The sequence below is a fragment of the Oncorhynchus gorbuscha genome, linkage group LG06 (genome assembly GCF_021184085.1).
Source record: "Oncorhynchus gorbuscha isolate QuinsamMale2020 ecotype Even-year linkage group LG06, OgorEven_v1.0, whole genome shotgun sequence".
In the NCBI taxonomy this organism is placed as follows: Eukaryota; Metazoa; Chordata; class Actinopteri; order Salmoniformes; family Salmonidae; genus Oncorhynchus; species Oncorhynchus gorbuscha.
In genome coordinates, this window is record NC_060178.1 from 74,386,687 (window position 1) to 74,399,969 (window position 13,283).

The 13,283-nt window shown below is 41.9% G+C and overlaps 1 protein-coding gene across 4 annotated transcripts in view; it reads right to left on the reverse strand.

Moving 5' to 3' along the window:
• LOC124038315 (echinoderm microtubule-associated protein-like 6) overlaps positions 1-8,880 on the reverse strand; it is a 100,003-nt gene extending 91,123 nt beyond the window's left edge. For all 4 annotated transcript variants that reach the window (XM_046354040.1, XM_046354038.1, XM_046354039.1 and 1 more), the window contains exon 1: positions 7,547-8,880. In XM_046354040.1, the coding sequence (XP_046209996.1) occupies positions 7,547-7,743 (197 nt within the window). In that variant the 5' untranslated portion in view covers positions 7,744-8,880. The remainder of the gene's footprint in view (positions 1-7,546) is intronic.
• Positions 8,881-13,283: the final 4,403 nt, after the last annotated feature.

Genomic DNA, 13,283 nt, shown 5'->3' on the forward strand with positions numbered 1-13,283 from the left:
CTTTTCAATCAGTGATACTACATAAAACAAATATAATCAACCATGTCATTGCACTAGCGTAATTGAATGACGTCCTGGTGTAAGATTCCAGCTGGTTGATAAGTTGTAAAATAGTTGTAATAGCTTGTGACTAGGCTATATAAAGATTTTGCCAAAATAAATTAAAATAAATGTCAATAATAATTGTCACATAAAACAGATAGATGCAACGAAATGTGTTGTTTTACAGGTTCAGCCATAGTAGTACAGCACACCTGTAGCAAATTAGGGTTAAGTGCATTGCTCAAGGGCACATCGGCAGATGTTTCACCATGTCGGCTCAGATAGTTGAACCAGCAACCCTTTGGTTACTGGCCCAACACTCTAACCGCTATGCTACCAGCCACCCTTCAAGACTAGACTGTGGAGTGTGTGAATGTGACAGTAGACTGTAAAGGTCTAGTTTAAAGACTTGCTTGTCTGAGCATGAAAGGGCTGTATGAAAGTGTGGTTGTGACCCGGTTCTTCCTACTTCTGTCTGGCTGGCAGTGACAGATGCATCCGGAGCCGGGTTCTGCCCTGCAGCACTGACGGAAATGGGACAGCAGAGGGAGGATAGAGAACCAGAGCATGAGAGGAAGCAGTGGCACAGCCCGTCCGCGGCCAGGCAGGGGACGCCAGCCAAGGGTACGACACTGTGAAACACACCAGCCGGGGCCACAAGCACCAGTCACTTCCAGACAGAAAGACACATAAGAATAACTCACAACTGAACCGGAGTTTAGCAAGAGCTTTTTTTCTTCTCTTTTTTGATTGCCCTTTTGTATCTGCCAAGGGCATGCATGGCTGTATGTAGCCTCGCTACTTTTATAGCCTCGCTACTGTATATAGCCTGTCTGTTTACTGTTGTTTTATTTCTTTACCTACCTATTTTTCACCTAATACCTTTTTTGCACTATTGGTTAGAGCCTATAAGTAAGCATTTCACTGTAATTCACTGTTGTATTTGGCGCACGTGACACAAACTTTGATTTGATTTGATCTCCATACGTTGGTATTACCTTACCAGCTGTTTAAATGGAGAGCATTCAAGAACCCGTTGACCTTAAAACCACTGTAATTATACATCATTTTGTACTGTGCCCATCACTGACTCCAACACAGGGTGTCTCTGTGTCACATCATACACAGTACCACAGCATTAGGGTAAAGGTCATCTCGGTTAACCCAGAACTAAAATATGGCGTAATTTGGTCAGATGTGTTTACGTAGTCTGTCCACGAGAGATTTGGATAAAGGCATCTACAATGGTGACTATTTTGTTGCAAGGGTACATGGAGAAAAGGAGATAAGGTCTGAAATAGTACTGAAAGTGGCTGGGTAATTCTAAAGCCTCTCATATAGGACACTGGAGTGTGTCCTCTTGAAAATAAGAGTCCTGAGGTAGGGGTTAACTTGAGACCACGTAGCAAATCACAGTGTGAGGACCAGACTTCAATTCAACTTCAATTAGAGTAGGCAGCAGACAGACAGCAGCACATCCCTACACCAAGAAATAATAACGTTGAGCTCAAATTGGAAAAAGGAAACGACCTTAAGGTGCTGTGTGTATGTACTGTGATAATGAGAATGCATGTGACGTGTACAAGCCATGGAGCAGGGGCTACATTATTGGTATTCCTATAATGACTCCCTAACCATCCCTCTGCAAAAACATATCTGCCTGCATGGACACACAGAAATGCACAGATGTGGAAACACAGGCAGGAGTATAGACACCATCTGCATGCACACACATAGACAATGACACAGGGACACACATACATGAACCTCATTACCCCCCACCCACAAGCCATCTTTTCAACAGCCTGATACATTTCACTTTCAGATGCACTCAATGCAGACGGGCCAATCAATAAATACAATCTATTTTATGTCCTTTTTATGTCAGCAGTTGTCACAAAGTGCTTTACCGATACCCAGCCTCAGACCCCAAAGAACAAACAATGCAGATGTAGAAGCACAGTGGCTTGGAAGAACTCCTTAGAAGGTAGAAACCTAGGACGAAACCTAGAGAGGAACCAGGCACAGAGGGGTGGCCAGTCCTCTTCTGTCTGTATTGGGTGGAGATTTAAGAGGCCATTAAGGCCTGTTTCAAGATGATGGTCCCACAGGATAATAACACTCATTTACCAGTACACGTCAATCATATAAGCCCAATGATTTCTCTTCCTCTTCATATTCATAGTTGAAAGCAATCAAAGTCAGTGGGGAGACTTCTGCCTCTGTTGAGATGATGCCAGAGGGTCCTTCTAAAATAACTGCACCCTGTGTGAGATCAAGATAGTCAAACTCCGGAAACTTGTGATTGTGTAAACCCCTTCAGCCTTCATGGAGCTGTGGCACAAAGTAGGTCTGATTTAATGACATCTTAACTCACTCTGGGTCCTCATTCCATGATTCTAAAGAGGATGTTGATCTTGAGGATGTCTTAGCAAAGTAACACCAAGGACAACATGAAAATGTTTCTTTACCTAACTGTAAAGAAGGTGTAGAGCAGGTATTCCCAAACCCCCTGGGTGATTCACGTGATTCACATTTCCTCAGCCACAGTGTGTTATATGTGCAAAAGTAATATCTCACAACTCGATGAAACCTTCACTCTTGCGCAGACATTTAGAAGAAAAACATGCCAACATAAAAAAAATAAGTCACTGGAGATTTTTGAGCAAGAATTATGATGACTTTCGAGTAGTAAGACATATAATGTACCATTAATAAGAAGGGGCTAGAAGTGTCTTATATGGTGAGCTACCGAGTGGCTAGGACAGGCAAGCTCCATACTATTGTGGAAGACTTAATTCTTCCTGCTGCTGTGGATATGGCTGGGACAATGCTGGGGGAAAAGGCCAAAAAAACTATACAGACAATGCCTTCATCAAACAACACTGTTTTATGACGCATCAGTGACATGAAAGGAGATGTTTTGAAACAATTAATGGCGCAAAAGCCATGACAGGGAGACATAGTCGAGTGGTAACGTGCATGCAAGCAGTTGCTCCCGACACCACTTGGTTACACTGCAGCATCCACCGAGAGGCTCTTGCTGCCAAGGAAATGCCTGACAGCTTGAAAGAGGTTTTGGACACTACAGTGAAAATGGTTAACTTTGTTAAAGCAAGGCCCCTGAACTCTTGTGTATTTTCTGCACTATGCAATGATATGGACAGCAACCGTGCAATGCTTTTACAACATAGTGCGCTGGTTATCAAGGGACAAAGTATTGACACGTTTTGTTTAATTGCGAGGCGAGCTTAAAGTTTACTTTACTGACCATCATTTTCACTTGTCTGACTGCTTGCATGATGACGAGTTTCTCACACGACTGGCCCATCTGAGTGATGTTTTTTCTCGACTGAATGATCAGAATCTAGGATTTCAGGGACTCCGCAACTATATTCAATGTGCTGGACAAAATTGAGGCTATGACTAAGAAGTTGGAGCTCTTCTCTGTCTGCATTAACAAGGACAACACACGGGTCTTTCCATCATTGTATGATTTTTTTGCGTGCAAATGAACTCAAGCTTACGGACAATGTCAAAATGTGATATAGCAAAGCACCTGAGTGAATTGGGTGCACAAATACGCACGTACATTCCTGAAACGGATGACACAAACAACTGGATTCGTTATCTCTTTCATGCCCTGCCTCCAGTTGTCACGATCGTCTAATGAATTAATGGACCAAGGTGCAGAGTACGTAGAGTTCCACATTTTTATTAAATGAAACTCACAAAAACATTAAAGAGCAACGACATGTGACGTTCTGTAAAGCTCACAGGCAGCAACATGAAAACAAGATCCCACAAAAACCAGTGGGGAAATGGCTGCCTAAATATGATCCCCAATCAGAGACAAACAGCTGCCTCTGATTGGGAACCATACCAGGCCAACATAGAAATAAATGCACTAGATCACCCACCCTAGTCACACCCCGACCTAACCAAAATAGAGACTAAAAAGACTCTCTATGGTCAGGGCGTGACTCCAGTCCATTTACCGATATCTGAACAAGAGAGCCTCATTGAAATTGCAATAAGCTATTCTGTGAAAATTTAATTTAATCAGAAGCGACTGCCAGATGTATGGATTGGGCTGCGCTCATAGTATCCTGCCATGGCAAATCGCGCTGTTAAGACACTGATGCCCTTTGCAACCACATACCTATGTGAGAGTGGATTCTCAGGCCATCACTAGCATGAAAACTAAATACAGACACAGACTGTGTGTGGAAAATGATTTAAGACTGAGACTTTCTCCAATACAACCCAACTATGCAGAGTTATGTGCATCCTTTCAAGCACACCCTTCTCATTAATCTGTGGTGAGTTATTCATAATTTTCGATGAACAAATAAGGTTTTATATGTAAGATGGTTAAATAAAGAGCAAAATTATTGAATATTATTATATTACTATTTGTGCCTTGGTCCTATAAAAGCTCTTTGCCACTTCCCACAACCCGGGTTGTGACAAAAACACACACTCATTCTTATGTTTAATAAATGTATCGTATAGTGTGTGTGTGGCAGGCTTACAATTATGGCAAAAAAACAACAATTGAGAGTGCGCTGACCCTGGTGCTAGAAGGGGCATGCAGCTGGAGGTTAAATGTTTGAAGGGGTAAGGGAATATAAGAAGTTTGAGAACCACTGGTCTAGAGCACAGAAAATCCATGTTGTAAAAGACCAGAAAATGGCCATTGACACACCACAGGGAAAGCTCTGATAGGCCCTTGTGACAAAGCCAAGCCAGTCCAGAGTAGATAATGCAATATGCTATAAGGTTACATGCTGTAATCACATTACAACTACATACTGCAATTTATTGACGCATGGCAACATTGGGTAACCGAGTAGCCCAACTTATTGATGCTAGGTGCTAATTGTGTTCTTTTTTTCCTGTTTAAAAAAGTTCAGGAAATTTTACTCACTTTTTCTCCCCAATTTCATGATATCCAATTACGATCTTGTCTCATCACCTCAACTCCCCAACGGGCTCGGGAGAGGCAAAGGTCAAGTCAATCGTCCTCCGAAACATGACCCGCCAAACCGCACTTCTTTACACCCGCCCCGCTTAATCCAGTATCCAGCCGCAGCAATGTGCCAGAGGAAACACCGTTCAACTGACGACTGAAGTTAGCCGGCAGGCGCCCGTCCACCGCAAGGGGTCGGTAGTGATGCCTCATGCCTCAAGCAGTGCCTTAGACCGCTGAGCCACTCGTGAGGCCCCGTTTGGAGAAATCCGCAATACTTGTATATCACTCACAGATTTTGCGATAAAACTTAAAGTATTTTAGGCTACATGGAAATAACATGAAGTAACATATTTAACATGGTACATTGAAATAGGCTCTCCAGCTCTTTCCGAAACATGGGAAAGGTACCAACACTTCTGTGTAGATGAAGCTGATCTGTATACTGGACGTTATCATTCATCACATCCATTGAATATGCAATGGGGTCTCTCCGAGTTCAGGTTCTGGCTGTTTCAATGGTTTCCTAGAGCATCTAGGTCCAGTGCTCCAGCTACCCTCAATATTGAGTGACTGACATGTATGACTAGAGAATGTGTAACAGGCATAAACCAGTTTTAATGAACTATTCAATAAAAGTGCATCACTAAACAAATCCACTATATCTAGATCTATATATTTCTGAAGGGGGGTAAGCCCAATTGTGTTACAAATCACCGTTTTTTTGTTGTTCAGTCCGGGCCATGGAGACATGTAATAACTGTTCAACAGCGGGGAGTGTCCACTGAAAAGGCCTTTATTCAGAAATTATAGGCCCAACATGGATTTAATTCATCAATATGACTGGCGCAATCACAGACCTAATCCATCAATACAACGACTGTGATAAAGTGTCTGCAGTAGAATGATTCCCTGACAGAGTGGAGAGAAATAACAGTGGACTATTTAGTGGACTTTTCAACAAGGCTGGTAGCCTAGCGGTTAGGAGCGTTGGGCCAGTAACCGAAATGTCGCTATTTAGAATCCATGAGCCGACTAGGTGAAAAATATATCGATGTGCCCTTGAGCAAGGCACTTAACCCCGATTGCTCCTGTAAGTCGCCCTGGATAAGAGCATCTGCTAAATGACTAAAATGTTATTGTAACCAAAGTAGATGGGGATGGATTGGTGTTACAATCTCACCAACACTGTAGGCTTCAACCAGTTTGATTGTGCTCTGTGACCTGAGGAGGACTTTGCATTGACTAGCTATGAACAGCGGCTTTGCAGTGAGCCTTGTAGTTTCAAGCATGACTGAGGACAACTACAGACTAGGGCTTATCATGTTTGTGTTTGGGTTGTTACTGTGGTTTGCTGGCACCAGCTTGGCTTGCTGTCGCTGAACAAAGACCATCTGCACTGCCAGCTCAAGCTCTCAAAAAAATACTATATTTGCATACAGAACCAAGAACTATACATTTCACACATCCACCAGCCTCAACCCCTCTCCAGTGTGTGCTTTTACAGGGGGCACTGCTGCTGTAGTTGCAGGCATCCAAGGGAGACAAGAGCTTTTAAGGGCCTTTTTGGCTCTTGAATAACTATCTGGGTGAGGAACTGTTGGCCAGCTCCATGCTTTCAAATCATCATGGTTGCTGACTCAAAAAGCAAGGAGCTGTCCACCAACTGGTGGCACTGAAATGGCTGTTTTGACATAGGTAGACGTGATGAGAGATCTAAGGAAAGTGATAGTACAAATAGTATGATCTCTGTGAATAGAATTCTTGCAATGACTCCCTTGGGTTATAGGCTCTCTGGACAGGCGAGGCTACACATTACTTCTGCACAGTGACGGCTCACATGGCCACTGGACAGAGCAACACTGGAGTGATGCCATGGGTCAATTTATTGCTTTAATTAAGCAATTCATTAAGATCCACAGATTCAATCAAATGTGTATGTGATTTTGATAACTGACTAAGAGAGGGACCGAGGAAATGTTATGTTTTAAAGTTGATCAGCTATGTGAACCGTAGTCACTTAGCAACCACCAGGTGCTCTACCTTAGAGACTGCTGCCCTATGTACATGTCAATGAACACTGGTCATTTTAATCATGTTTACATACTGTTTTACACCACATTATATGTATATACTGTATTCTAGTCATGGATCCTCCTATATAACTACTGATGTACACACCTTTTCTATTCTTATAATGTCCATACAGTCTTTACACACCATTATATATATAGGACTATATTTTTACTCTGAACACTGACATTGTTCATTCTGATATTTCTTAATTTCTTTCTTTTTACTTTTAGTTTTATGTGTGTATTGTTTTGTATTGCTATGCATTACTGCACTGTTGGAGCTAGAAGCATTTAGCTGCACCTGCGATAACATCTGCAAATCTGTGTATGCGACAAAGAAACTTTGATTTGAAATTATACATATTTTACACTTGTGCGCATTTTGTACGCATTTTACGACATGCTTGTTGGTGTTCATTGGCTGTAGGTAAAGCGATACATTCCAAGTAACACTCACCTTATAATGTCATCGTTGTGACCCAGGTAAAACTTCTGAGTGTGTTCTCTGGTATTGTAAACCACGCCGACTCCAGCCACGAAATAGACCACTTCTTTCCCAGCGGTGTAGTACAGGTTGTTTCGGCATTGATGCCCTCTGTACCCGTAGATCCATTCTAATCTCAATTGGCAACGCGGAGCAGTCCGATCCGCCATTATATTTGACAACTGGTTTATTTTGTGAATTATTCCACTCGAAAGTAGGCTACACGACCACAGGGACCGCAGACATGCATATGCAAAGTTTATGGAAAACTCACTGATAAAATTTGAAAAATCCTAACAGATGACATTTTCCTGTAGTCTAGGCTATCGATTTTAAAATTCATTCCCGCATTCTACAGCAGATGTGCACATCTGAAGAAATACCAGCAAGGACACGACACCACACACCTCAGGTCTATTCATAATTTTTGCTTTTAAAAACTGTGTTGCCTGAATGGTTACTATGTTAGGCTACTCTTAGAGACTGTGAATTAATGGATTATTTTCATCATAAAAAATATGTTTTCACTCTTACCATGATGTCTTACTAAAGTTAATTTACTCCACATCAAATGTTATTTTATATGTATTTAAAATGGGTTCCTTTTCAAATGACAACGAAAACAGAAGAACTGGCCAAATAAACAAACAGCAAATGAACACAATTGCTAGAGGATTCGGCTGCTGCTGAAATATAATCCGGACACTAATCCTCAACTGTAACACCAGCCATAGTTACTATGGTTGTATACAATTCCCAAGACAATAACTAACAACTAAACATTTCAATCAAACAAACACGTAGAAAATAGGGCGAACATGCAATCTGTCTGTCGTCAATTGACAAATCTGGTTTAAGTAAATCCAAGAGTCGAAGTATTGTGAGGAATTACGGATTTTCACTGCAAATCACTCCGACAGAGTGCAAACTGTCTGACAGCCACAGCTGGTTCGCCGCTGTCAGAGTGAAGGCGCCCCAAAATGCAAATTATATGATAACTTCCGTGCAGAGGCAAACAATCTATGGGTTTCAAAACACAGTCGCTCACCGCGCGACTCCGTCGCATCTCCCGCATCTCAAATGGATTGATGAAAATAGGGATTCCGGGCGGCAAGCGACAGAAGCCTATTACTCATAAAGGCGAATGACAGGCGATGCCTATGATAAACCGGGGTGGAAAACTGAGCAGAGGTCTAGTACTGTGTTATTCATTGCGTATTAATATTAATGTAGTAACGTAATGGAGACTTTCCCCATCAAGTATTTAGCGTAATATTTTTCAGAACAGCCTCTCTCTATTTTCGAAATGCTATTACCACGTCGCTCTGCGAGCCACCCCTGCCCTGCCGCCGACGTTAAGGGGCCAGCTGCACAGGTTTATGGGTATTGATGTATTTATGTCTGTGGCATTCCCTCTCTCATTGGTCCAAAACATTGAAAACTACAACTACCAGTCAGCAGTGCTAAAGCGCTATCCAAGGTCCTGAAGACCTAAAGATACAACAAAACATCGGTTAGCTATGAAAACAGAATGGCAGCTTCTGCGATCAGCAATAATTGAGTAAATTCATATGATAGAAATGTACTTTGATTTAATCATCATTTTAGGCCCTAATTAAAATAAAGGCATTACACTGAATAGGAACTGACTGAATCGAATAGCAACTGATAAATGTTTTTTGTAACAAGTTGGATAGTCGATGATATTGGAGTTCAATCGCGAATAAATTGGATGTAATAATTTAGCCTGAATAATATTAATATCAGGATTTATCAAAATGGAGAGAGTTGAACCAAAGGGAGTCCTCAACACACATGTGATACTTTAGATCATACACAGATGCATTCGAGAACGGAATATCTCTTGGATCCATGGCTCTCAAAACTGAACACCAGTAGCCTATGCTAGATTTTCTGTAAAAGGTTGAACAACCATAACCCCTTACTTATTATTCATATGCCACTCTTTGATTGGGGCGGCAGGTAGCCTTGTGGTTAGAGTGTTGGGCCAGTAACAGAAAGGTTGCTGGATTGAATCCCCAAGCTGACAAGGTAAAAACCTGTCATTCTGCCCCTAAACAAGGCAGTAGGCCGTCATTGTAAATACGAATTTGTTCTCAACTGACTTGCCTAGTTAAGTAAAGGTTTAAAAAAAATCCCTTACATGTTTATATATGGAACAAGAGGTCTTTCTAGATGGAAGCTGGACTCTTGGAATGGATGTTATGTAGATTGTTCTCAAATGCTAAGTAGAGCATGCCATTGCCAGCCCCTTAGACAGCCCCTTAGACAACGGTGATTGACTTTACTGGAGAGCCAGCGCAATCTACCGTGCCATTCTTAGGGCCTCATATAGGGCTCTCTGTGAATATGTTGCGAGTGAGAGGAGTTGGATGAATTAATATTCTTCTTGCACACTAACAGTCATGTTCACAAAGACCTTGACTGACAACTCCCATGGGACTCTAGCGGCTTACCGATTCCTCAACATAGCAACTGCTCGAGGTTTGTATTACTGCTCCACCCAACCCAAGATCTGCTTGTGCTTAGCCAACTCCTCTGACAATTATTGATAGAGGCATTGGATAAAGCACAAAAGGAACTGGCTATAACCTATATACAGTAAGGTCCATTATTGGCACCCTTGATAAAGATGAGCAAAATATACTATAAAATAATTACAATACAAATACGGAGCTATATTGTATGATACAAAAGGTACAATTATATTATATTATTTTATACTAATACAATTGCTATTATTCATTGTATACAGTCTTTTTTCTTGGCTTTATCAAGGGTGCCTATAATCTGATCTGACTATATACCATACTATGCCTCAACCAGCCTGACCTTAGCATCAGAATAAGCTTCTATATCACTGCGAAGCTTAATCTAACGATGACAACTGTTCATGTTGTCATGGTGCTGGGAGGGAGACAAAGCACTTGTTATACTTCCTTATGGTTTATAATTTGGTTGATGGCCTAATGTTACTTTGTTATAATACATAATCCCCTCCCTCACTCCTCTAACCAGGGCATGCTGGGTGATTCTGTAAAAATAAGAGATGTTCTATGTTTGTGGTTTATTTCATGCACTATTTGTGTGCAATCAAGCATCTAATTAAGTATTAGACAAGACTACTGTCTTGAATCCTGCCTCATATTCCTTGTGACTAGTAAAATAAAAAATACTACAGATGCACAAAGTAATTGCATGTCACTGTTTGAATTGATGCAGTGGATAACTAGTTTCAAACTGTATTGATTTGTTGAGCACATGAATCCAAATGGGTATTCTTGGGTCTCGACCCCACCCTGTGCAACTGGCTACTGGACTTCCTGACAGGCCGCCCCCAGGTGGTGAGGGTAGGTAACAACATTTCCACCCCGCTGATCCTCAACACTGGGGCCCCACAAGGATGCGTTCTGAGCCCTCTCCTGTACTCCCTGTTCACCCATGACTGGATGGCCATGCATGCCTCCAACTCAATCATCAGTGGTAGGCAGTGGTAGGCTTGATTACCAACAACGACGAGACGGCCTACAGGGAGGAGGTGAGGGCCCTCGGAGTGTGGTGTCAGGAAAATAACCTCACACTCAACGTCAACAAAACAAAGGAGATGATTGTGGACTTCAGGAAACAGCAATTCGGCTTGTCACCAAAAGCACTCACAAACTTCTACAGATGCACAATCGAGAGCATCCTATCGGGCTGTATCACCGCCTGGTACGGAAACTGCTCCGCTCACAACCATAAGGCTCTCCAGAGGGTAGTGAGGTCTGCACAACGCATCACCGGGGGCAAACTACCTGCCCTCCAGGACACCTACACCACCCGATGTCACAGGAAGGCCATAAAGATCATCAAGGACAACAACCACCCAAGCCACTGCCTGTTCACCCCGCTATCATCCAGAAGGCGAGGTCAGTAGAGGTGCATCAAAGCAGGGACCGAGAGACTGAAAAACAGCTTCTATCTCAAGGTCATCAGACTGTTAAACAGCCACCACTAACATTGAGTGGCTGCTGCCAACACACTCACTCAACTCCAGCCACTTTATTAATGGGAATTGATGGAAATTGAAGTAAAATATATCACTAGCCACTTTAAACAATGCTACTTAATATAATGTTTACATACCCTACATTAATCATCTCATATGCATATACTGTTCTCTATATCATCGACTGCATCTTTATGTAATACATGTATCGCTAGCCACTTTAATCTATGCCACTTTGTTTACATACCCTACATTACTCATCTCATATGTATATACTGTACTCAATACCATCTACTGCATCTTGCCTATGCCGTTCTGTACCATCACTCATTCATATATCTTTATGTACATATTCTTTATCCCTTTACACTTGTGTGTATAAGGTAGTATTGGTAGTTGGTTATTACTGCATTGTTGGAACTAGAAGCACAAGCATTTCGCTACACTCGCATTAACATCTGCTAACCATGTGTATGTGACAAATAAATTTGATTTGATTTGATAGCAGTGCAAGATTTTTGATTGACAGGAGGTACCTGGTTGTCAGGGTTGACAGAACAGACCTATCTACACAGTGTACAAAACATTAGGAACACCTTCCTAATATTGAATTGCACCCCCTTTTGCCCCCAGAACAGCCTCAATTCGTCGGGGCATGGACTTTACAAGGTGTTGAAAGCATTCCACAGGGATGCTGGCCCATGTTGACTCCATTGCGTCCCACAGTTGTGTCAAGTTGCCTGGAAGTCCTTTAGGTGGTGGACCATTCTCGATACACACAGGAAACTGTTGACCGGTGCGCCTGGCACCTACTACGATACCTGTTCAAAGCCACTTCAATCTTTTGTCTTGCCCATTCACCCTCTGAATGGCATACATACACAATCCACGTCTCAATTGTCTCAAAGCGTAAAACGTATTCTTTAACCCGTCTCCCCTTTCTCTACACTGTTTGAAGTGGATTTAACATGTGACATTAATAAAGGATCTTAGCTTTCACTTTGATTCACCTGGTCAGTCTGTCGTGGAAAGAGCAGTTCCTAATGTTTTGTACACTCAGTGTATAATGTCCTTGTGTGAAGGGCAGTCTGAGTTCTCAGTTTACTGGTACTCTTGCGCCCTCTTGTGATAGAAGTGATGACGGAACGTCTCTGCGCTCTCCCAATACGAGAGATACGGGAGCATAGTTAATCTGATCATCTAAAAAACAAACAAATATATCTATATATATATCCCATACTCCTGTCCCCTCAGGTTGGCTGTTAGATTACTCAGAGGTGATAGAAAACTCTGCCAATGGGGTTACTTTGATGTTTAGTAGCCAAATTATAATCTGTAAACACTGAGTCTTCTTTGTGGTCTCCTTTCATTCATGGTCATTGCTAAGAAAGGATTTCTAAATTAAAGTAAAATGGTTAAGAACTATGGTCCGATTATTTTACTCTCAGTTTTAATCATAAACGATTCTCAAGCTTCACCCTAGATAGTCTTGCAAGGTCAAACACGGTATTCTCACATTCGTTTAGAGGCAAGCTTCACCCATATCCCCCAAAACAGACCAGCCTAAATCCTGATGTTTTTAGAGGGGATAGAAGTGGTCAATTTAACAGGCCACCTGTAATCTCAATAATCTATGCCATTTTGAGTTTTAACATTTTAACAAACTGTTGCCCATAGTGTTCTTTCGTCTCATATTAAAAC